The 23451-nt window shown below is 42.6% G+C and overlaps 1 protein-coding gene across 1 annotated transcript in view; it reads right to left on the reverse strand.

Annotated features, from left to right (window-relative positions):
- Nucleotides 1–522: 522 nt before the first annotated feature.
- Nucleotides 523–23451, reverse strand: part of vps9d1 (VPS9 domain containing 1) — a 28528-nt gene continuing 5599 nt past the window's right edge. The window contains exons 6-17 of the mRNA XM_030731667.1: nucleotides 21210–21272; nucleotides 19538–19590; nucleotides 18877–18964; nucleotides 18376–18458; nucleotides 16612–16760; nucleotides 15564–15932; nucleotides 15331–15460; nucleotides 13562–13767; nucleotides 11305–11389; nucleotides 8062–8166; nucleotides 6760–6876; nucleotides 523–1700 (exon numbers count right to left, since the gene is read on the reverse strand). Of these exons, the coding sequence (XP_030587527.1) occupies nucleotides 6765–6876; nucleotides 8062–8166; nucleotides 11305–11389; nucleotides 13562–13767; nucleotides 15331–15460; nucleotides 15564–15932; nucleotides 16612–16760; nucleotides 18376–18458; nucleotides 18877–18964; nucleotides 19538–19590; nucleotides 21210–21272 (1443 nt within the window). The 3' untranslated portion in view covers nucleotides 523–1700; nucleotides 6760–6764. The remainder of the gene's footprint in view (nucleotides 1701–6759; nucleotides 6877–8061; nucleotides 8167–11304; nucleotides 11390–13561; nucleotides 13768–15330; nucleotides 15461–15563; nucleotides 15933–16611; nucleotides 16761–18375; nucleotides 18459–18876; nucleotides 18965–19537; nucleotides 19591–21209; nucleotides 21273–23451) is intronic.

Genomic DNA, 23451 nt, shown 5'->3' on the forward strand with positions numbered 1-23451 from the left:
TAAACTGAAGTGAGAATAAGATGATTCAAACAGTAAGTGGAGGAGAGCCAGCTTCAGGTTGGTCTTCTAAACCTCTGGAGCTCATGTTGAGCTGCAGACCTGCACTGAGGCTCTCTGGGAGCTGCTGGTTCCCAACAACTCCACTTTAAAAATAAAAAAAATAAAAAAATGCAGTGGATGTTGTTAAAAGTTCAGGAATTCAGTGCAAAAATCACACCTCACATTCATTTTCAGATTCCTGCCACATTTCTGAGCAAAATTCATTGTTTTCTTTTAAAATTTGCAAGTCGATACAAACCCAACAGAAACCACAGAGATCCTGATTCTAGTAAACATGCAGGAAACTGAAAAATGCACCAACTCTGCAGCTTCCAGAAAAAAGGCGCCTTTAACAGCACACACCCACACGAGCTCCACTGAGGTATCTGCAGATGAAGGAGCTGAGTTTGAACCCTGGCTTTAAAAAACATGAAGTCAAAAGGTTAAAAAAAAAAAAAAAAAAAAAAAAAAAAAAGTGTTGCACACTGAAGCTCTGAAATAACCAGGATCAGGTGAGCCTGCGGTCCCTGTGGCTCCCATCACAGTTGGTACTACCCACCCTGAACACTGCAGTGCTCCTCAGAGCTCCTGCTCCACCTCCAACAATCTCCATCTACAGTCTGAACATCTAAAGCAGCCTCACCTCTGAATGCCTCAAAACCCAAAGTGCAGAAATTCATACTTTTAATTTAGTCTGTAGCTCATTTCTTTGTGCTAACAGTCCTCACACACACACACACACACACACACACACACACAGTAAACTTCAGCAGTGCTCTTCCATCACAGCTCCTTCATGTTTATTTCCTGAATATTGTTTTATCACATTCCCTGCCTTTTCCTCAGCACAGCCTTATTCACACTGGGTTTCTTTGGGGGAGGTGTGGCATCTTTAATCCTTACAGTGAGCATTATTCCATCACCAGTCACGCGGCCTCCTGTGGATCGATCCTGATATTTTAACAGCTGCTCCTCCGTCCCTTTGCATCAGCTCACAGAGGAAGCTCAAACACCAACATGCAGGTGTGATGAGGACTGATACTGGGAAACAAAAAAGTTAGCAAAGCTAAACTCACTGAGGGCTGGAATGGCTACATTTTAACCAGCTCTGGTTGTTTCTAATGAAGAAAACATCTACAGCACACTCATGTTAATACATGAATATTTGCTTTGTCTTACAGCCTTTTGTCTCAGATAATTTGTGAGCTCTGTTGCTATATATGGAGGAGAGCATTGTGTTATTGTGTTGCACTGAGCTGTGGACATGACAAGCCCACAAATATCTGAGTAACTGATGGAAAAAAACAGCTAGAGAGAGGAAGTTCAATCCTCTGCAGAGCTGGCTAATCACAGCATTAGATCCCTCCATCCATTGAAGGTGTGGCAGAAGAAATCTGGACAGAGAAGACAGCAATCCTTAGAGAAGTCTCACAGAAATGCTTCAGAGTCTGAAACCCCACAAAGGTCCCAAAGCAGGCTCTGATTTGGTCAGAAATGACTCTCAGGCACCGGCTTATTCTCTTTGCTTGGTTAAATATGAAGCACATCTCTGTGTGTACAGGAGAACATGCATCTGCATGAGCTTCATAGCTGTCGGTTCAGCCGTTGCCTTTGAGCACTGCAGTAGGGGTCATGGGATGAACGGCAGGATGTGCAGCAGCCTGCAACACAATGGAAAACAAATATTTTACTGGCAACACATTTAAAGACAAACCCTAAACTTACACTGCATGAGCTCCATGTGGCCTTTTGCTGAAGCATAAAGAAAAGCAGTCTTCAGTGCTCTTATTAACCAGGATCAGCTCAACACTGGTAACAATTTAACCAGGTCACCAGTGACCTCCTTTAAGGGTTCGATTAAAATGCACCTCTTTTTAATGGAACTGGCATATCCAAATAAATGCACGAATGAGACTTCATTTAAAAATTAATAACTTCTAGTTGCTCAAATGTTTAGCATGTGTCTAAAACACAGCCTAAAGCTAAATGGGTCACCGGAGGACCAGCAGGCGTGTCTGCTGCTTTTTGCCAGAAAGCATAAAGCAGCAGACCCAAGCGTTCAGTCCATCCATTTCCTGTGCTTGTGGACGTCACCTGCAAGCACAGGAAATGGATGGATAACACAGGAAACGCTGCACCTGGATGACAGCGACTTGTGAAGCTCTGCCTCCACTCTTCAATAATAAAGGCAGGAAGCTTCAGGTATCCTAAAATACATGTTAATGGTGTGACATTCACTTTGTGCCACAGGCTAAATTTTTGCAACAATATTAAGCTGCTCTGAAACCTTCCCAACATTTCAGTCTGTGTCATCAAAATATCACGTTCCCATTTTTAATAACTGTCTGCTGCTGCTGACACGTCACTTAATTACTTTTCAATAACAGGAGTTTATGTTTAAGAATGTGGGACTTGGATCTGTTAAAGTGTCATACTAAACTGGGCACAGAGAAATGTGCAGTCCTACAGTGCTGGTACACGTCTGCACTCACAGATACGGTCATGTGACAGCCGGGGCTGACAGGCACATTTGTTAGGCGACTGTTGCCAGAAGGCTGGGATGTTTTCAGGTGATCTGTGGTAGGTTTCCTGGTCTCCGTTGACTTGCACTTAATGTTGAGGGTCATGTCGGAAAATCTGGTACTTCAGACTTTGACTTTTTCAGCATCTTGCTAACACGGCCGTGTCTGTGTGGTCGCGTATCCCTGCTCCACTGTCAGTGTTGGCAGATTAAACGTCCTGTAAGAATGACTGCTGATAAATTTAATGCATGTAGTGTCTGATTATTATTTCATGGGAGGTTTGGGATCTCTGTGGTGTATCATTAAAAACTAGCATTTAAATACCAATTTGAATTTTGATCATCTTGGGACAGCTGAGTCTTCGGAGCCTCACCCTTAGAAAAGGGTCAGACATTCAATCTAAATCTGTTTCTCCAGCAGGAAGTTGAAGCTGCTCGATCCCGGGTCAGCAATGGGACGGGAAAGTGACAGCTCTGTGCAGCACAGCAGTCTGCAGGGTTCAATATTTGGCTGTAGTGGAATCATTGTGTCACTGGGAGTTCGGGCTTTCCGGTTGAGGATGTCACATTTTATAACATGCAGTGTCATCACGCCTCGTCTCACCGAGTAGCAGTGTGGAAATATCACCTTGGGCGCCAGACAGGCCATTCAGTGACACACTCAGCCCTCTGTGTAAATGCATCAGTCTCAGTCTACTTCACTCCACCCATCGCTCCATCTCAATGCCAACCTCTTTTCACAAATGCTGGCCAAAGTACAAAGAGGCGCCTGCACAGTTCAAACCTTCCTAGAGAGCAGTGGGACAAATCTTTTTAGCAGAACTGCATTCATATTTCAGGAGAAATATCCATCAGTCTGCTAGTTCAGACAGAGCTGCACAGACGGGTCATGCTGCCGCTTTTTGCTGTCATATGAAAACTAAAATGGCACAGTTCTCATTTTCCATGTCTGACGGCAGGAAATTATGTTGAAGCAGGCTTCTCTAAATAACGGTTCTAGCATAATGTTTTTTTTAACTGTATTTGCAAAACAGATTTTGGTGCCTGATGCAGTTTGAGAGCACACGGTGAAAAACACCAGTATCCTGTTACACACTCAGCTATTTAACTCAGGTTTCCTTGGGGTGTGGGCTCTTTCTGACATTCTCTCTGCAGCCCTCTGACTCCCTGGTTAGCCAGGACAGTGAGGACGAGCCATGTACCGCCAGAGATACATGAGAGCGACCTGGCACTCCATCCAAACTCACAGCTTTGACCAGCCTGGTAAATTGGCCAGGTTACCATTTGCAAACAAGACCCATCACTGATGGGGACATCCTGCCATGATTAATGAAAATATCACAGCTTCATCTCATAACAGAAACCCTTTTTTGGCCCTAATTTGGAGGCCTTGCCCTAAACTTTGATCCAAATACTTTCAGTCAGCCCTGGGTTAGTAAAGATTTTATCCAGATCCCAGTTTGAGTTGCACATCGTTGAAGAGTCAAGAACACGTGCCAAGTTTCAGGGTTCTAGTCTGAGTGGTTTGGGTGTCCACAGACCGGAAAGGTAAAACCTCAGAGGCCGAGGGTACGACAACATCATCCTGCTTTATGTTGTGCGGGAGGATAAAGAGGTGAATTGCTAGCCGTGGCGTTCCACAGTACTAGCTGTAACTTAGCTAAGCTTGCATTCGAGTTCATTACTGGTTTGACAAAACCTAAAACCCCAGTCAGAGATCACGCTGGTTATTCACTGTTTCGGTCTCTGTTCACACAAAAGGCGGGAACTGTTGTGTCGTTTGACTCTTCTGCACAGAAGTGGATCAACTTAGTGTTACCTACCCCATCAGGGATTATCAGACAATTATATGAAGAATATAAGAAAGTAATGCAGCTGCAAATAAGAGGAAATTTACACAAATTGTTAATCTTGTGATATTTTATAGCTCAGAGCGCGCTCTGTGCTGCTCTTTATTTCTAATGTAACAGCTGCATGCACTTCAACAGTAAAGGTTACGCCGTACCTTCAGCACTGACTCTGCACCACAGCCTAACACTCAAGGCACTTTAGTTTCTGGTCAGATCAAGGATTAATTTCACTGACTGTGTGGGTATTCTTAGTGATAAATAACCTAAAATGTAACTGAATTAGGGCTCCAACGATTCCTCGAGTAACTTAGAGTAACTTTCACCTGAATTAGCAGCATTAAAGTTCGTTGCCATCTTCTGCTTGCGGGTGTAATGGCAGTGGGCAAACCAGCTTAGAGCTGCATTACCGCCACCTACTGGACTGGAGTGTTGATCAGGAGTTAGAAAAAAACCCTCAGATTCTAAAAAGTTCTCCATCCCTGAGACGGATTCCCTTTAACACTGAGTGGATCATCGCTGACACGTTTTTCCACGCCTCCACCGCTCTGCGTGTTCGTGTGTTGTGCTCGCTGTGCTGAGAAGTTCAGCTGTTATTTTTTTTCTCTACTTCAGCTCCCAGAACGGATCGCTATAACCAGTTTGCTAGCGAGCATTAGCAGTAGCGATTGTTTGTTTCACACAGAGAAAAACTGCAGTACGGAAGCTAAAATATGCAGATAAATTAATACAAAAAAGTATTTCTTATCTGATTACTCGAGTAGTCGATGGAATAATGTATTACTAAAATAATGGATAGTTGCAGCCCTAAACTGAACAATTTTATAATCCGTGTTTAAGTAGCTGCCATTGCAGCAGTGTAAAAACAAGACTTGGCAGCAAACATTTTTTGCACCAACATCTGAATGTATGCAGATTCGAGCATCAGTGAAACCAGCAGTTTGCACTGCTGAAACTTTACAGCTGTGCTTCTCTGGTTATATCAGTAAAATGTGTCTCAACAGTCTGGATGTGCCACATACTGTCTGTGATAATACGAGTATAAAGCCACACTGTGCATTTATGTTCCCTAATGCACACAACGAGACATGCTCAAATACACCTGACAGCCAGACACACGTCAGCCTCTGATGAAGATTTAGCACAAATGGAGCTACTTTTACTTGCTGCTGACCAGGTGATGTGTTTGGCACACGATGGTGATTTAGCCAGGTAAAGAGAGGCATGTTCATGGGTTAGCTCTACAGCTGTATTTACTGCAGAGGAGGCTGGAAAAGCCCAAAACGAGTCGCTGAGTGAGAGAAGCTCACTTCTGTCTGATGACAACAACACTGAGGTGAGTTGTTGAGGACTTCCAGGACTTCTCTGTTGGTAACCGCTGCTGTTTTAGTAAGTGCTGTTGTTAGCCGCTGCTAGCCACTGTTAGCCCGAGCTGCTGAAACTTTGAGGTGGCTCGAACGTTGTGGACAACTCGGACACTTAGCTAATTAGCTGTCATATGATGTGAGGATGTAATCAAACTGCTTATAGATTAATTAAACTTTATTAATACCTTTGGGAGGGTTCCGTCAGCGAAATTAAAGATAAAATTTTGAGGGGAAAGTGTGATTTTTAGGACATTCAACCTAACATTAGCTGCCGTGATGTTCGCTGATAACCAGCTGTTGCCGATTGGCCGGCTCCTGTCAGCTGTCTGTAAAGGGGAGGGTCACAGGCCTGATAATCAGCCACTGCCACAGTATTGGGAGTAAATGAGCCTGAGGTGATATTAAGGTGATCTGTAGATTCTGATTTGTTCTCATCATTAGAGGGTTGCTGTGTCAGCTTTCTGAGGACTGTTGTGTTGCAGGTAGCAGACACTGAACAGTTGATCAGATATTTTTTTTACTCATGTTTCATTCATTTTCTGGTCACGTGTGTCTTTTATGTTTACTGAAAGTTTTTCGTTTGTGTGGAATAAATAAGTTCTCAGTAGTTTGTTTGTTTTAATAAATCATCATTTGATCCAGAAATAACTTTCATGTATACAAATGAAACAAAGGTCACCGAACTCTGGCTTCTGTACTGCGGTGCGAACTGAGCTGTTACAGTTACCCCCACAGTTACCTCACTAACCCATTAACCCTGCTTCACAGTAAACTCCTCAGGTAGACTCTTGTACTCTGGTTACACAGAGCATGCAGGACAGATGTTTATGCTACATCACTGTTTTAGCTGAGGCACAGGCTGCTCGCTTGTGCTGACCTACACGGTGCCATAATGAGGGGCTTTTTAACGTTACAAATGACCTTCAAACAGCAGCTCGTTACATCGTCTTCAAGTAATTCACGTTAAGTTTGGACATTCCCTTACCTTTGTCATATGAGCTTGCCTGCAGTGAGCTGAGCTACTCCGGTGTGCAGAGACTCAACATAGGCCAAAGCACTCTGCATGGAGGTGAGGCAGTAGCCCTCCTCTCCTATCAGATAACTGAAACAGAAGTGGATGTTAGTTAATAAAATGTTTTAAATGATGTATTTTATATCAACGGTCTGAGGTTCAGTTCAACCATGACCCCGTTCCTCCCCACTGTTACAGCTGTTCACAGTACATGGTGGTACACAGTACATGGTGGTACACAGTACATGGTGGGCAGGATAAGGAAATGGGAGTCATGGATGGAGGACTGAACCATGACAAGATCAAGTGTTGGCTCAGGAAGTTTTTCAGGGACAGCAGACGAGGTGCAGAGGAGACCTGGATTCAACTCCGACTCCAGAGTTGGGCTAAGAGGATCGAGACACGAGAGGGGGCAGAGAGGAAAGCGATAAGATGCTTATCACTCAGCTCTTATCTGCAAATTCTTAATGAAATACCCCCCCCCAAAAAGAAAAAACCTTTGGAGTTAGCACGATTTCTGCTTCAATGACTCATAAAATATCTGATCTTTACCAGTGAACTCCTTATTTACAACGTTTAGTAAGAGTTACTCCTTTCCTTTGAGATGAAAATCACAGGTGCATTCGTGGCCATCTTAATGCACTTTTTTGAAGCTTTTACTTCAACTGATCTCTGTGAGAAAGCGTCTCTCCCCAATCCCCCGAATGACCTAAACACAAACAGGGACTATATTTGCACTTTTATAGAGAATAAAAGCCAAATCCCAAATATCCTGACATTCCTTGGCCAATCCAAGCTAACCAACCGGCTTTTACAAGCCACCATTTTTGGAGCTTTGAGGCAATGTTTGGGGTGTGGTGTGTAAGCTCACATGGTATTTTACCAAAGACGTATGGCAACTCAAGCCAACAGGCACTTATTTACACTGACTTAACTGCATCAGGAGCCTGTGCTCTGCACCCATCAACATCAGAAAATGTTGGTTGTTTATTGGCATCAACAATTAGTTGACTCTAAGCTATCTTTAGCTAGTTTTGTTCACTGTGGAGGGAAGAGGGGACTGAGGCGAGGCAATTAGAAGGAAACAAACGCATCACAGCCTTTGGCTCTGTCCCGAGTCCTTCACATAAAAATCTCTCCACAGGCTGCAGGAGGCAACCGAGAGCTGAGGAAGGCAATATTAACATTGATAATAAGTTCATATTTATTTATGTTAAACTTAAACTCCAAGTTTATCTGCAGAGGAGACCATCACTTTCCATGACGATGACTCACCCTTCATGAATGAACTCCTCCAAAGCAGCACATTCAGACACCAGCTGAGGACACCGACACCGCAGAGCCACGTAGGACAGGATGGGCAACAGGTCATCCGCACCACTGCCAGAGGAAAGAAAGGAGGAGGCTGTGAGCTCAAGTAAAAGGAAAAACAAAAGCAAATAAATAAAGATGAAGGGAAAAAGAGTGGCATTCACAGAGGATGACAGCATGTACTCTCCAGGGGACTCAAAGGAAACTAAATCAAATGTAGCTCTTAACGAGATGCCTGCTCAGGGATGGAAATGATAAAGCTTTTTTCCCTCCCCCTTCCCTCTTCTGTCTTCCCGAGATCTGCTGGGAGGACAAATTGCAGCCTGGGAGATGATGACAGCTTGATAGCATTTTCCCTGTGTGCAGACAGTGACCATTTGTTTATCGGGACTCACACGCAGGCCTAACTGCTTGCTTGCTAGTTTGCGTGAGAAGGCAGGTTGCTGGCCCTCCACTGACCTGGCGCACATGCAACTGGATACGCTCCTCCCGAGGGTTCTGGAAGGTGTGGATGAGCTCATGTAACCACTGGGAGCAGGACCTCACATACTCACACAATCGCAAACCCTGAGCTCTAATCTCCAGAGTTCACTCCTGTAAACATACACATTGATCCCTCACACGGAAACTGGTGTCTCTGCATTCCAAGGACACAATGCAGACCGGCCACATGCATAAATACTGATCTCAGAAGATTAGGACTCATTATGGTTTTGCACTGCACTTTAGTGGAGGATAAAGCAAGTTAAAAAAAAAAAGAAGAAGCAGGAACAGGAAAACTTTCCTAATTATAACTGGATATAAAAATGGTCACCGATCAAGCAGCACAATAGGAGAGGGGAAAAAAGGAAGCAGACAAAAGCACGAGGAAACAAATGAGCTCTCAGCAGGTCAAGGACAAAGAACTGATATAATGAAGATGCTTCTCAAACAATAAACAGAGGGCAACTAGTTCAATAAAGTGTGTGTGTGCTAAAGCTTTACATTACAAGCAAAAAAAAATTCCAGTGCAGTAATGCAGAATTTTCTGAGGTGTTTTAAGTGGAAGCAAAAAAAAGCTCTGAATCCAGAGGAGAATCAGAGAGTCAGGAGGACCTCAGCCTGCCGATGATGCTCATTTTGACCCATCAGTCACTGTCAGATTCATTTTTTTTGCCTAACACTGCATGTTGGTGTCTGGTATACGTGTCTAGATGCGTGCTAACGTGCACACGCAAGTCCATGTTTGCAGCTCTGCACCATTTGAAATGAATCAGTGAGTTAGCTCTAGGTTTGATTTTAAAGTAGAGCTTCATGCAGACGCTGGTTCTGCTTTTATTCTGCTGAGCCTGATTATCGATTCCACTGTGTGCAGACGGAGGGCACGGTGAGCCATTTTACAAATACACCGTAAAAACAGACTGAGCGACCTAATTAAGACTCACCATGAAGTCCATTTTTTTTCAACTACTGCACAATCAGTGAAATCATAGCACACAGTTCTCAAAGCTGTGGGACCACTCAGGCACCAAAAGGCTGCAGCAGAACAATTGATATGGAAACATGCAGCGAATAATAAATAGTGTGCTTCACTGACACTCAATATACACAATATACTGGTTGTTCTGGTAGAGATAAATATGCTAACATATTAACATACACACAGCTCCTCTGTCAACTAAACATCTTGATTAGATTTTGAAAAATAAAATTAGAAAACCCTTCCTCTGTGAGTCAGGCCTTGGATTAAACACACTGAGTCACAGTGACATGCAGAAAGGCAACCTGTATTTAAAAGGGACCAAGAAACGCGGTCACATATGGACCTGCACTGCAATCAGGAAAGAAAAACACACCGGCAGTCTGGAGGCAACCACGTCCAATCCATCCTGGAGATCTGTGTTTATCCTGCCAAGCTTAACTCATTTTACTAAAACAATGGCAACAAAGATGCCAGAATGACTGCTCTGTAAAACCTAAAATCCTCGTGGATTCGAATGCCTTCTGTGGTAGGACGCAGTGTGATTCATGTTTCCAGGTAACAAAACAAATATCACAGCGTGATTAGGTTTGCATTTCTTTGAGAGACATTTGCTACCAAGTTGTTTATTTTAGCGTCATGCGGGTACACATCGCAATCCCTCAATGTCACAACTTTTGTGGATCAAAAGCTTTGAGAAGTGCTGTGCCCCATCAACTCCTCTACTGCCATCTCTTATCACTTCAAACACGCTCCAATGCAAAGAGACAGATATGGAGCGGACACGCCGCCTCAGCCGTTCAACAACTCTGGGATGAGTATAAAAAAAAAAAAATGTATCCGATAACTCTCTGCAGGAGGAACATGCTTTTTTCCCTGCTTGATATTAAACCAGCATTAACTGCGCATAAACCCCTTTAAAAGCTAATAACATATTCCCTAGATTTCGGGTCAACTGTTTCAAGTCCTAATATAAAAATGTCTAAGCTCAACTTAAGTGTGGTTCTTCTAACAGCCCCATAAATGCTTATTCTAGGACTGAGAGCCCCACCCAGTCAGGAAAAGAAATCCAGACGTCTGTTTACTCGTGTTCACTGGAAGCCTCAGTCTGTGTGTTCATCATCATCATAATAATAATAATGCTGCCAGTTACAGATGAAGTCCAAACTAATGCTGATTACAAGCCCATCAATGCAGTTCAGGGATAATATGAAGGCACAATAAGAAATCCACAGAACTCTGCAGTCATTAAGTCCAATCTTGTTGCATTATGGATGCTACAGCCTACTGAGCCTTTGTCTGACACTCTGGGCGTCACTGTGGACTCCACAAAACTCTTTTCTTTCCTTCACTTTTCCAAACCTCTTTCCTGGGACCCTGGGTTTGTTCCAAGCTCAGCCAGGACGACCCACTTTTGGGCCTGGTCAGGAAGAGGCACACTATGGGGGGCAACAGACCCAAGACAGCCCCTGCTGTGCCAGACCTAAATGAGCAGTGATGAGACCTGACAGGGTAGCTATCAAGGCAGGGACCCCTTAAATAATGTTTGGGAACTTCTTAGTGGATCTTCCCATCAGAAGGAGTAAGGAAACGAGGAAAGGACTTTAAAGTACACCTCATTACATTTCAAAGGAACAACTAAAAGAACAATACAGTACTAATAATGTTTTTCAGTTCACATGTGGGATTTCTGTGTACAAGGAGAAACATTTCCTCAGGGCGCTTACTGGAGCTGATCATTTACTCACATGGCAGCTGTTCTGGGAGTGGAGTCCACTTCATGGAGACTCCTGTAATCCTCAGCACAGGCACAGATCAGGCGTAACGTTCTCACTGCGACACAACATGAGAAACAAAACTCATCTGGAGCCCCATCCATGGACCACATTTACAATACAGGCTGTAAACTCCTACTTAAGCAGTACTACTGAGGGGAGGTGATGACACCAAATACTACTCTAACAATCCTACAGCAGTGCTCAAAAACACACTGATCAGAAATAATGTAAAACATAACTTCTTATTAATGGACCCACTAATCAGAGATAGGGGCCAGAGAAACATGCTCTGATGCAGAGTTAATGAAAGGAAGAGTCGGCTGCAGAGAGAAGCCGGGCACTAAACGAGGATGTTGGAAGTGTTACAGACGAATCTTGTTTGAAGTCAGCTGTCTGGATCAGAAAGATCAGTCTGAGTAAGTGCTTGATGGCATCTGACCAGTTTAGTGGGGCAAGTGTGAAGGTCTCAGGAGTTTTGGTGGTGAGGATGACAGAAGTTTGTACATGAGATCTTGAACAGGAAAGGACACCGCTCCATTTTCCTGCACATATACGCTGTAGACCAGTTCCCCTACAGCAGGACGACGACCAAAGCAAAGCTCCAGACTACGTGAGAAGTGGAACAGGCAGAGGACCAATGTTCTGTTTCTAATGGAGCACAGCCATCCCATTTCACCTGCTGAGCTGCTGTGAGAACAGCCCGACTGTCAGGAATCTGGGGCTCAAAGGTCAAAGGTCTCCTGATTACCTCTAACTTACAAGGCTGACTGCTTTGGATCAATTTTCAGCAACGATTAAGCAACAAAATCATTTTAGATCTACTCTGAAACACATTTAATGAAAAAGTGAGATTTTCTGGGTTTAAGACAAATGTATAAATGCTGGGTTAGAGTCACACCGAAGACCATCAGGCTCAGAACTGTTTACAGCTGGACTGGAAAATGTACTTTTGCCTTCTTCACTCTGAAGTGTGCTTAACTGTTGGCTGTCCTCACACTTTATACTAGAGCCCTGCATTCATAAGGCTCAATGATGATATTTCTTGTGTGAGGTCTCAGAATTATAATTAAAACAGACTGATCAAATTAAAATGCAAAGAAAAACTGCACAGCTTTCATTTAAAATTCAAAAACTTAGTGACTTCATGCACATTTTATTCTGATGTTTTAAAATAACTAATTTAAAAACTTGGAAGCTACTCATGCTGCTGCTTTATTTGACCACTGTGTGACTGTCAGTGGAGTCTGGTAGGTTTGCAGAAACAATGAGCTCATAATAATCAAACTTCTGTTGAATCTTGAGACGCGTGCAGGTCCAACATTAAAGTTCAACTTCAAGGTGCTGAAGAATTTTCTCTCATTTAAAAACACCAAACTGCCATCAGTATTCACTCGCCTGCCTTCACTCACACATGATTCTGAGTAACATCCATTCTTAATCCAGAGGCTTTAATATGATGTGGGCCCACCCTTTGCAGCTATAACAGCTTCAGCTCTTCTGGGAAGTCTTTCCACAGGTTTCGGAGTGTTTATGGGAATTTCTGACCATTCTCACAGAAGCACATCTGTGAGGTCAGACACTGATATTGGAGAGAAGGCCTGGCTCACAGTCTCCGCTCTAATCCATCCCAAAGGTGTTCTATCAGGCTGAGGTCAGGCCACGGATTCACTGAGCTCCTGAGAGCGACCCATTCTTTCACTGATGTTTGTAGAAGCAGTCTCCACGCTGCAGGTGCTTGGTTTATACACCTGTGGAAGTGACTGGAACACCTGAACTCAGTGATCTGGATGGTGAGCGAATACTTCTGGCAATACTTGATATGCCACCCGCCCTACCCTCTGACTCACTATAACCATCCATCCGTAATAACTGCTTATCTAATTCAGGCTCAAGGGGATGCTAAGCTTATCTCAGCCGTCAGTAGGCGAGAGGTGGGGTTACACTCTGGACAGGTCATCTGTCCGTCAAATCAAACACGATGGAAACAAATCCAAGAAAGCAAATTCAAATTTGATGCCTTTATATATCAATACCCACAAATACTACAATAAAAATTAGTTTGAAGAGGTTAGAATGAAAGTCAGCACCAAGCCTGAGGCCATGGGTTTCTGCCAGGAGGGTGTATTTATTCTTTCAACTGGAATTAATCCTCTCTTAAAGAGAAGCTTTCCATCCCAAAAGCCTGCCTTTGTGTGAAGGAGAATAAAAACAACACAACCTGACTCACCAATGCATTCCAGCTTCCTCTGTGGACAGCGGTCATGAATGAGAAGTGTGAGCTCCTGGACCGCAGACTCGTAGGGGTAAGAGCCTTGCGGGGAAGCAGGATCTTTGGGAAACAGTTTCAAGGGGATGCCGATATCTCCAGGTGAAATGTCACCGTACAGCTTCACACTTGCCTCATAGGCCTGCTCCCTTTCTATGTACACCTTCCTAAAATGACAGACAAATGAGCAGACGTGTAGCAGCTGCTTCTTACTTTTACACTCAAATTCAATATTCAATAAAATTCTTAAAATACTCCTCCATCCTTAAACATCCTGAAGCTTGTATGTGTGAACTGTGGCAGCATCCTCCATCAACTGTATATAAAAGATTAACACAGCCACCGTGATGCCACCACACATCAGCAAAGGGTGGATCCGACCAAGAAACCGAGGGACACTCATACTGCAGCATGTGCCTAAAACACACCCTGCTTTATCCTTCTGGAGAAGGACATTCACTGAACACGAACAGGTGTTTTTTAATAAGAGGAACACAGGTTATAATTTAAAAAAAATAAATAAAGATTAAAAAAAAGAGCAAAAAGGTTGAATTTCGCTTGCTTCCCAAAGGCTGGACAAAGAAGAAAAAGGCGTGGCAGCATAAACTTCAAATGTGAAGAAAACAAGATCGAAGCATTTACTGGCCCTTGTATATTTTCACAAGCCTGCGTTTATATTGTTAAACACATTATATTTTTTAACAATCTAAAGTTCACTTCAGTGTCACGATCTCTCATCAGAATTTATGGTGAACTCCAGCAAATCCAAAGGTCAAGTGAAGGAAATGCAGGAACTTAATGGCAGGACACATAAATAAAAATATTTACCACAACAACATAAGAGGAAGTTTAAGTACACATCACAGGTCCTTTGATAGGCTTGAATTGATGGTTCTGAGAATCCAAAGGAAAATCAGAGCAGCACTGCCACATGCTGGTCAGAGACCTCGACCTCTACGCTGACTCAGTAACAGCATTATGACTCCTTCAAGGCTTTTAACAGCACTGCTGTTTCACACACTGCACTCGCTGTCCAGTGATACAATTATACTGATTTCAGTATTTCAAAGGAAACTGAGTAAAAAATAAATTTTAACAGTGAAATCGTTACTACAACACTTACATGACAAACATGAATCTAAAGATGTGACTGAAAACAGTCAGCAACACTAGTCAGCGCAGCCTATATTGTGTCCCACACTGCATCTTTAATAAATATGGATGGTAAAGGAATGGCAACATTATTTATTAAATATTTATTAATCTGATTGGCTTTTCCTTAAAAATTCTGCACATTTAATACCTACATCTGCAGGAATCCTGGAAAATAACCGACCTTATGAAGCCTTAAATTTGTGCATTCATATCTGCATTTATATTATGTTAGACTAATTATTTAGTGACATCTGTCTTTTCTCCTGTCTCTCCCCCCTCAGCAGATGACCCCCCCTCCCTGAGCCTGGTTCTGCTGGAGGTTTCTTCCTGTTAAAGGGAGTTTTTCCTTCCCACTGTCACCAAGTGCTGCTCATAGGGGGTCGTTTGGGTCGTAGGGTCTTTACCTACAATATAAAGCACCTTGAGGCGACTGTTGTGATTTGGTGCTATATAAATAAAATTGAAGAATTGGTCATTTTGAATGAAATTTGGCCACAGTGAATTATAACCTCAGTTATCCAAACAGTTGGTGGTGTCCTCCCACCACAGAACTCTAAGGACTTCAGGTGCACTACCTGAAAAGAGTCACTAGAGCGCTCCACAGGGGTGTGAAGAAGGCTTCCTCTATGCTGGCGAGACACAGGTCCTTAAAGCTGGCTGTGTTCAGACACTCAAAGGACAGCAAGCACAAAGACAGAAGCTGATCTGAAACAACACACAGCTGTATTATTTAATTTCCAACAATGAATGTGAGCGCACGGCAAGTTGTTTAAAGAATACATCAACACATGCAAACAACTGCACTCACCAATTGCAATATGAATGTCCTTGACGATGGCCTTCAGGTGCTCTTTGAGTGCCCTCTTCTCCAGCTCCTGGACGTGGCTCTCGTCCTGCTCCGGCTCCATAGAAGAATTGCAAACCAAGTCTGCATCTGAACCGGGTTCATCTGTGCTGCTGTGGGGAGGAACCCAGTCCACCTGGGTCAAGAACTGCTCCAGGTCCTCAAACGAGTTCTCCCGGTCCACAGTCACCTGCTCGCTGGGCTCCTCCACCTCCTTGTCATCATATTTAGGGATGAGGTTGTGGGAGCGTGAGGGAGACAGCGAGGAGTCTGTGCTGAAGCTCTTTACACCAAAGGTACCAGATGCTGTCCGGACAGGCTTCCTCTGAGTCTCTGTATGATTCAGAGCACAGCTAATAATGCTCATGTCACCAAATAACTTTCTTCACTCAGGCCAACATCTAGAACCCCTACATGCTGCCGATGGAGCTCTGATAGCAGTGCTAAATTAACAAGCTAAGGGACCGGGAATCATTCTGTGTGTAAGGCAACAACAACAAGTAAACAAAAACACAAAAATCCCACACATTTAATGGATTATTTTACAAACATCAAGAGACAACAGGACCAAAACTGTATTAACCTTGAGCTGACCCCAGTGACCCCATATACAATCCCAACCTTGTTTGGGTCATAAGCTAGCTACCCATGAAGTTTGTTAAGTGTAGGCTGAACAGTTTTTGAGTTACTGAGCCGCCGCCACGGGTGTTCACCTAATACTTCCCGTCTTACCATGCCAGTGTCTCCAACCTGACCTCATCTAGCTTTCTAAGTCAGGACTGGACAGATATTGGATCTAAATATTAAATCTATGCATTCCTAATGTAAACAGCCTACGATACATTACATGATGCCAGGAAAAAAAAAAGAACGACACCTTAATTTTGTGGATTTACAGTTTTTTTTTCTAGACTTCCCCTCATTTAAAAAGGTAAAACTGGTTACCACAAAAAAAGCCAACAGAACACAAATGTGACACAAATCGACCTCTCTCATTAACACCTGCTCTTACCTGGATGAAGCAGGTTGTGAGTGCTGCGACACGGTCTCAGTGGCACGGCGGGACTCAGAGGGAGACCTTTACTGACGATGGGGTAGAGCCTGTTGTAAATTCGGTACTGATGTTTCCTCAGCAGCTTCACAACTGGGTGGTCAGACCGGCTGAGGACACAGTACAGGTGTTAGGGCGTAACAGAGTCCATCAACTATGCAAATTCCTGTATGTCAAAAATGGCTGTGAAACGGCAGAACACATAATGCAGACAAGCAACAGTTTAAAGGAAAAGCTGCTTTCAAAGAGTCAAGACAGACCTCTCTATACCAGCACCATCCAAACCAGCACCGCCTAAACCAGCACCATCCAAACCAGCACCGCCTAAACCAACCAATCCTCCTCAGTCTAACTGCTGGCTCACTGCAGAACCTGCAGCACAGAAAAGCCCCTCAGAGATGATTCTTCCTATGAAGTGTGTCTGAGTAAATCTGAGCAGAAATGATGATGATACTTTATTGATCCCACAATGGGGAAATTACAGTTAACTGTATCGAGGCATTTGTATTAAGAACAAACTGTCAGACTGGATTTGATAACAGAATATGCCTCAAGAATCCAGCAGCACTACAGCTGGATTCAGATCATTAAATGACTGGATATCTTTGTTCATGCCTCCGGGCTCACCCATCAGTCAGATACACTATATTGTTGTGTTCTCTCATCTAACTGGATTAGAGCTGGGCAGACCACAGTTTATTTTAACCTATAGATTCAAGATTAGACAATATCACTGCTGATGCTGCATTAAAGTATTTCTTTAGCAAAGGCGTGCAGCTTTCTTCACACTGCACTCTACAACTCATGCACTTCAAGTAAGCTACCAGAACTGGGTTTGTGCTTTCTGAACACTCAAACTTTGTTTGCTTTGTAACTGAACTGTGTGTCCATGTAGGGCTGGGTGATATAGACCAAAAGTATTTGATATTTTTTAAAAACTCGATATATTGCCCAGCCATATGTCCATGCACATGAGCTCTTGCACATCCTACTTCTTCCAGAAGCTACAGGATTTGCTCTCAGTGAAGCGAGGTTCCTGCAGGATCAGGACTGGCTAGTTCTGTAGTATCGTTATCTGAAATGATGCATAAACAGTATGTCTGCTGATATATTCTGTAACTGTGCTGTACATCAATTAATATGATCAATTTTACTGTTTAGAACTGGCAGTAGCTGAACACTTTATTCACTGTAGTTCAAAATGAAGGACCTCATTCAGCTCAGTGTGTCTGGTTGCTGTATTAAGTTCTTTCTGCTCTGTGTGTGTTCAGTTTGTCTTTATGCTAATTTCCTTCTTAGTTGTGGAGATTTGTTTTAGTTTTAACTCACTGTGTGGTTTCCTTTCTGTGAGAAAGGATTTTCAGGGCCAAAGACACTGTTAGCTCCCTGACTGTGGTCCTGAAACACCTACAAGGTCCTTCACAAACCGTGCAGAGGATGTAACAGCATCTGCCTGCCTGTCACAGACCTAACACAGACAGACAACCACACACACTCACATTCACACATACGAGTCATTCAGAATCATCAGTTAAACTAACCCCACTAACCGCAGGTCTTTGGACTGTGGGAGGAAACCTGAGAACCTGAGAGAACATACAAACTCCACACAGAAAGGCCCCGGCCACAAACCCAGGACCTTCTTACTGTGAGGCTACAGTGCTAACCATGTCGTCTCCGTGCTACCAGTGCAGCAAATAATTCACTACAAACAAAAAAAGTTACCTGAGCAGGTAGGAGACTAAATCTGACACTAATGTGACATCAGGGTTCCTCTTCATGTTGGCTTTCCACTGTTTGGGCCAATCCTAAAGACCAAATCAAAATGCATCATAAACAAAGATACAAAGTGACTCATGAACCAACACAAAGCTGACATTTGAGAACCTGCTGTTAAAGAACACGCAGGGAGCTGCTTCTGATACTGAAGGTTACTTTAAGCTTACGTCTGAAAGCGTATGGCTAACGCTCTCTGGGATTACACCTCAACTACAACATGGTGCCATTTTAGGACTCAGGTACTTATGTCTATGGGTAATTTCCTTACTTCCTTTATGTATATATAAATATGTAAACATTTTTCCAACACTGCAGCGGGGTAGGTCAATGTCTGGCTTCTCGTTTACTGCCAAGTGTACCTGATTGTTGTAGAAGCAAGTCTGCTGGGAACTGTGAGCTCTGCCAACTTCATCTTTTTAGAACCTTTTAAAGAACATTTAAACTTACATGGTCTTGTTCATATTCCAGAACATTGGTGTAGAGAAGACGCTGCTCTTGCTCCTCTGGAGTCATTGCCCCAGACGCTGCAAACCTCCTGGAAACACACACACACACAGACACACGCACAGAGACACACACGCACAGAGACACGCAGAGACACACACGTGCGCGCGCACACACACACACACACACACACACAGAGTTACTGAACCCGTATACTTGCTGGTACTTGCTAACCTGAAGCAGAGCCCGTATTGAGTGTAACTTTGTAAAAGTAACCCCCCCCCCCCACCAAACATGCCATCTCTGGTTTATTATGCAGTAGGTTACTCATACATTTCAACAACACTAAGTTGCTCAATAACCTCTATAAATAACGGCCTAAAAGTTACTAATACAGGTTTGCCGTCACGCCCAATGAACCAAATCAGGGAAGGAACTCAGAGCTGTGAAGGGAAAATATAAAAGATAAGCTGAACATTACTACAGAGTTTAATCTATGTAAAACACTCACTGCAGTCACCCAAAAGACAAGCTGTAGGTGCAGTGATTTAGCACTACACTGAGGATCAGGCACGAGTGCAGAGCGGCGTGCACAGCTCTCAAATGACTAAAACAAAGATCGTTTTAACCCAATTTATTGTTCTGATGGAGAAGCTCACTGTACCTGTTAGCCTCTTCCTGTAGCCTCAGTCTTCTCCCCTCCATCTTCCGCTGGAGCTAACATCAACATTAAGGGAACCTTCAAACCATCTCAGACATGAGTGAATGTAGACCTGGGAAGCCTTGCAAATATAAATTTCATAAAAGCTTTAGAAAGCAGAAGGATTCAAATGTGCCTCAGGGCCACTAAAGAGCAAACCAATACCCGGAGAGGTACATTTGTGTCAGTACAAACCTATCTTTATACATACATCACAAAGTAAACAAATACTGTAAGTCACATTATAGAGAACGGACATTCAACAGTCAGACTGAGCTCTGGTAAAAACGTCAGAACAACATTTTTCCTCAACAGGACAGGAAACAATCCAAGAAGCTGATGAATCATTGATAAGAAGCAGAACACGGATAACTGTTTTTAGTGTTACAACTAGAGACTGATTAAATGCTTCAGTCCTGTTCTAAGCAAATCTGATACATATTTACATAACAGCTTTAAGACCCACAGATAAGCTGTATGAAACACCACATCACCTGTGCTACAGGTAGGCTGCATCATCACAGCAACCACTTTTCAAAACTGTAGGATCAGAGAGGTTCCCGACACACCCCAGGAATCGCAACTGGGTGATATGGCCCAAAAATCATTACACTATATATTATATATCCTTGTATTTTCTACAGGCCACCTGTTTATCAACAGACTGACTGATCTAATTTTATAGGTCATTTAAAAGCAGGTGTTAGTCAGATCCTGCCCCAATTTTCAGGCAAGTTTCTGAAAGCATTTTTTTATATTCCTGATATTTAAACTAAAACGGTCTCACTGGCTAAATCATTTCCACTCAGTCAGGAATACATCAGGTTTTTCTGTGGTCTTTTTTCAAAGAGGAGCTGTTTGAGGTTCTGATCCACATTCACTGTTGGATCTGCAGTAGAAACAACTGGAGAACTGGAAACTAAAGGACCAACATCCTGCTGAGGCCACTGTATTTACAACATTTTCATTCATTTACTTACCATCAGACATTTCTGATAGGAGGTCATTAAATGCCACCAAACTCCAATGACAGAAACACTCAGTTGCTCACCTACTGTTGCTGGTTAGTTTACACCACTAAAGCCGCAGTGCCGGGCACCTAAAACTACTGTTTCCTGGCAGTTCTGAGAAAACGGATTTCTTTCTTGGACCGTTGTTTCCACAACTCACCCCTCAATTTTAACATCATGTGGATGCAGAGAGCACAAAAATTTTAAGTTACATCAAACTACATTAAATGATACTAAATACCCTTAACACAGCAAAGTTTGCTGAGCTAAAGTATGATCGCTGAGCTAAAGGGAAACATTCTTAAATCAGAGATGTTTAAAGTTCCATTTCCCCTTTAATGAGCCTCTCTCTTCTCCTGGCCCAATTCCAAGCAATATTCCTCCTAATTCATGGCCATGTGAACGTAATACCAAACATTAAGGCTGTGACTGCTGCACAGAATTTATCACTTTGGGTTTTGCATTTGGGTTGCTTCATGCCTTAAAGGCAGTACTAAACCCAACAGTTTACTACATTTGTTTCCTGTGATCTAATTTTTGCTGTCGGCCCATTTCTTTGACAGCAGACCACATGCAATCAATTAAAATCAATCAAGCTCAGGGAAAAAGCTGACAAAAAAGGATACGGCATCCTGCCTGGCTTTGGCTATGATGAGGTTCTCCATCATCTGCCGCTGGAGAGACAGAGTCTGCATTGGAAAAAGGGAGAGAAAGATTTAATTATTACTTTGCATAAGTATGCGCACCTGTTCAATTCAAGGCACCTTAATCTACTCCATTCTCATATTTATTATAAGCATCCACGCCTGGAACAGGAGATAATCTACCTAACAGAAAATAAGATAAAGATGAATATGAACCCTTCAAAATGATCAAGAATCTCTCTGTAAATTAAAAACACACACACACACACACACACACACACACACACACACACAAAATATAAATTCCTCAGATATTCAAGTATTAAAAAAGAAAAAGTCCAGCAGTTATGAATGTCAGAGTTTTTCCTGCATGAAGTCATAAATGTGAAGCCACATGTGCTCCAACAGGGGACAAAAAGGACACCAGTGTGATGATCATACTGCCAACCACTGAAAAACTACAGGAAGCATCATGAAGTGCTTCCAGGCTCCACATAACATGAAAATAAAGTACTAATTTAGCCCCGTCTGTCCTCCCTGACTGTGGAGCCACAAAACTCATTGTCTTATTTTTGAAAACTGGTGCTAAATGCTGGCTGGCGGCTCTTTACGGTCTTCTTGTGCTCCTAAAAAAAAGAGCATCTCCTGGTTTACAGTGTCTCGTAATGGCAGTTACATTAAAAATGACGCAGTTCTAATGCATGACGTTAAAGAGCATTTCCGGTTCATTTATATTCGTTTATTTATTGTACTGTTCATTCTGTGTCGTTTAAAATATAACAGGCTTGTTATTTGTTCATTTAAAGTCCATAAAAACGCGGGTGCAGGGGGAGGTGTGTTAACTGGCTAACACAATTAGCTGACATGACTTTACCTTTACAAACGCCTTTAATTTTCTCCAGAAAACACGGAGCTCCGCTGGATGTCGAAACATATTCCGTATCTTATTGACAAGTTAACGTTAATTTAAAACCTATAACTTAAAAGAAATCGATTTGGACAGAAAAAAAAGTGTTAGCGTGAAAATACGGAGAAAATACCGAGCTAGCCAGCTGTGTAAGCTAAACTTTGGGGCATCTGTTCACCATTTTTACTGGAGCGACTTTTTCATAAAATTGTATATTTCTGCTTTTTAGCTCACATTTTAACTAAAATACAAAGTTGTCATGCGGCCTCCTCCCCCTGCCCCCACCGCTAACTCACCGTTACCTGCAGGTACCGCGGACCGGAAGAACAAAGACAAAATAAAAGCACAGGAAGTCGCTTTACTCCAGCTGATTTTCCACATCACACAGAATGATTCAGGACGCAAACTACCAGTAAATCCATCCATCCATCCTCTTCCGCTTATCCTGTTTAGGGTGTAGGGGTGGGGGCTGGAGTCTATCCCATTAAATATGTTTAATAAAGCAGTTTCCTTTTTCCTGGTTCTACTAAATTTCAGGTGAATAACAGAAGAACTGGAGGATATTTTATTAAAAAAGAAATAATCAGCATGTAACATTTCACATATCTGTCCTGTAGAAGTTTCTTATCATTCTGAAACTTTGTATGATAATGTCCTTACATCAAATAAATTTGGAGCTTACTTTAAATGTAAATCACTTGAATATTTTAATTATTTCATCATTCACGTTCATATTTCCAACTTCCATTTCTGTTAGTGAGCCAAAAAACTCTCGATTCTAACTTTTTTTTAACCACAGGCTCTGTGTGGCATCAGTGAGAGCTGATCAAAGTGCTTCTAGAAGTTGGAAATAGATGGAAATGTATTTGCTGTTCATACTGCCTTTGCTCACACTAAACATCAGATCCTTATTTATTTTATTTATATTTCTGTCTCTTCTTATTTATTATTCCGGCACCTGGAGGGTGGCTCCAACAAAAATTCACTGTATTGTGCAATAACAATAAAGATATCTTATCTTATAAGCAAGTCTGGACACAGCTCTGTTGGAGCTCTTGAAGATCAAGGCAGCTATTTTGAAGCATTAACTTTCATTTTAATGGTCACCAAGATGTAAAAACTGCTCGTAGTAAATGAACAGTCACATCTAATTAAAAATAAAAGCTTGGGGGCTTTGCTCTAAAATAACGTAACTTCTAACGCCAGGATTTTTCAAGTGCCACTCTTTTATAATTCCTCCAGCGAACATCCTTAGCACAGTCAGTTCCAGCTGTGCGCACAGAAGGTCACCTACCAGCTGTTCAAACCTTCTGTTTG

The sequence above is a fragment of the Archocentrus centrarchus genome, chromosome 6, assembly GCF_007364275.1.
Source record: "Archocentrus centrarchus isolate MPI-CPG fArcCen1 chromosome 6, fArcCen1, whole genome shotgun sequence".
Lineage (NCBI taxonomy): Eukaryota > Metazoa > Chordata > Actinopteri > Cichliformes > Cichlidae > Archocentrus > Archocentrus centrarchus.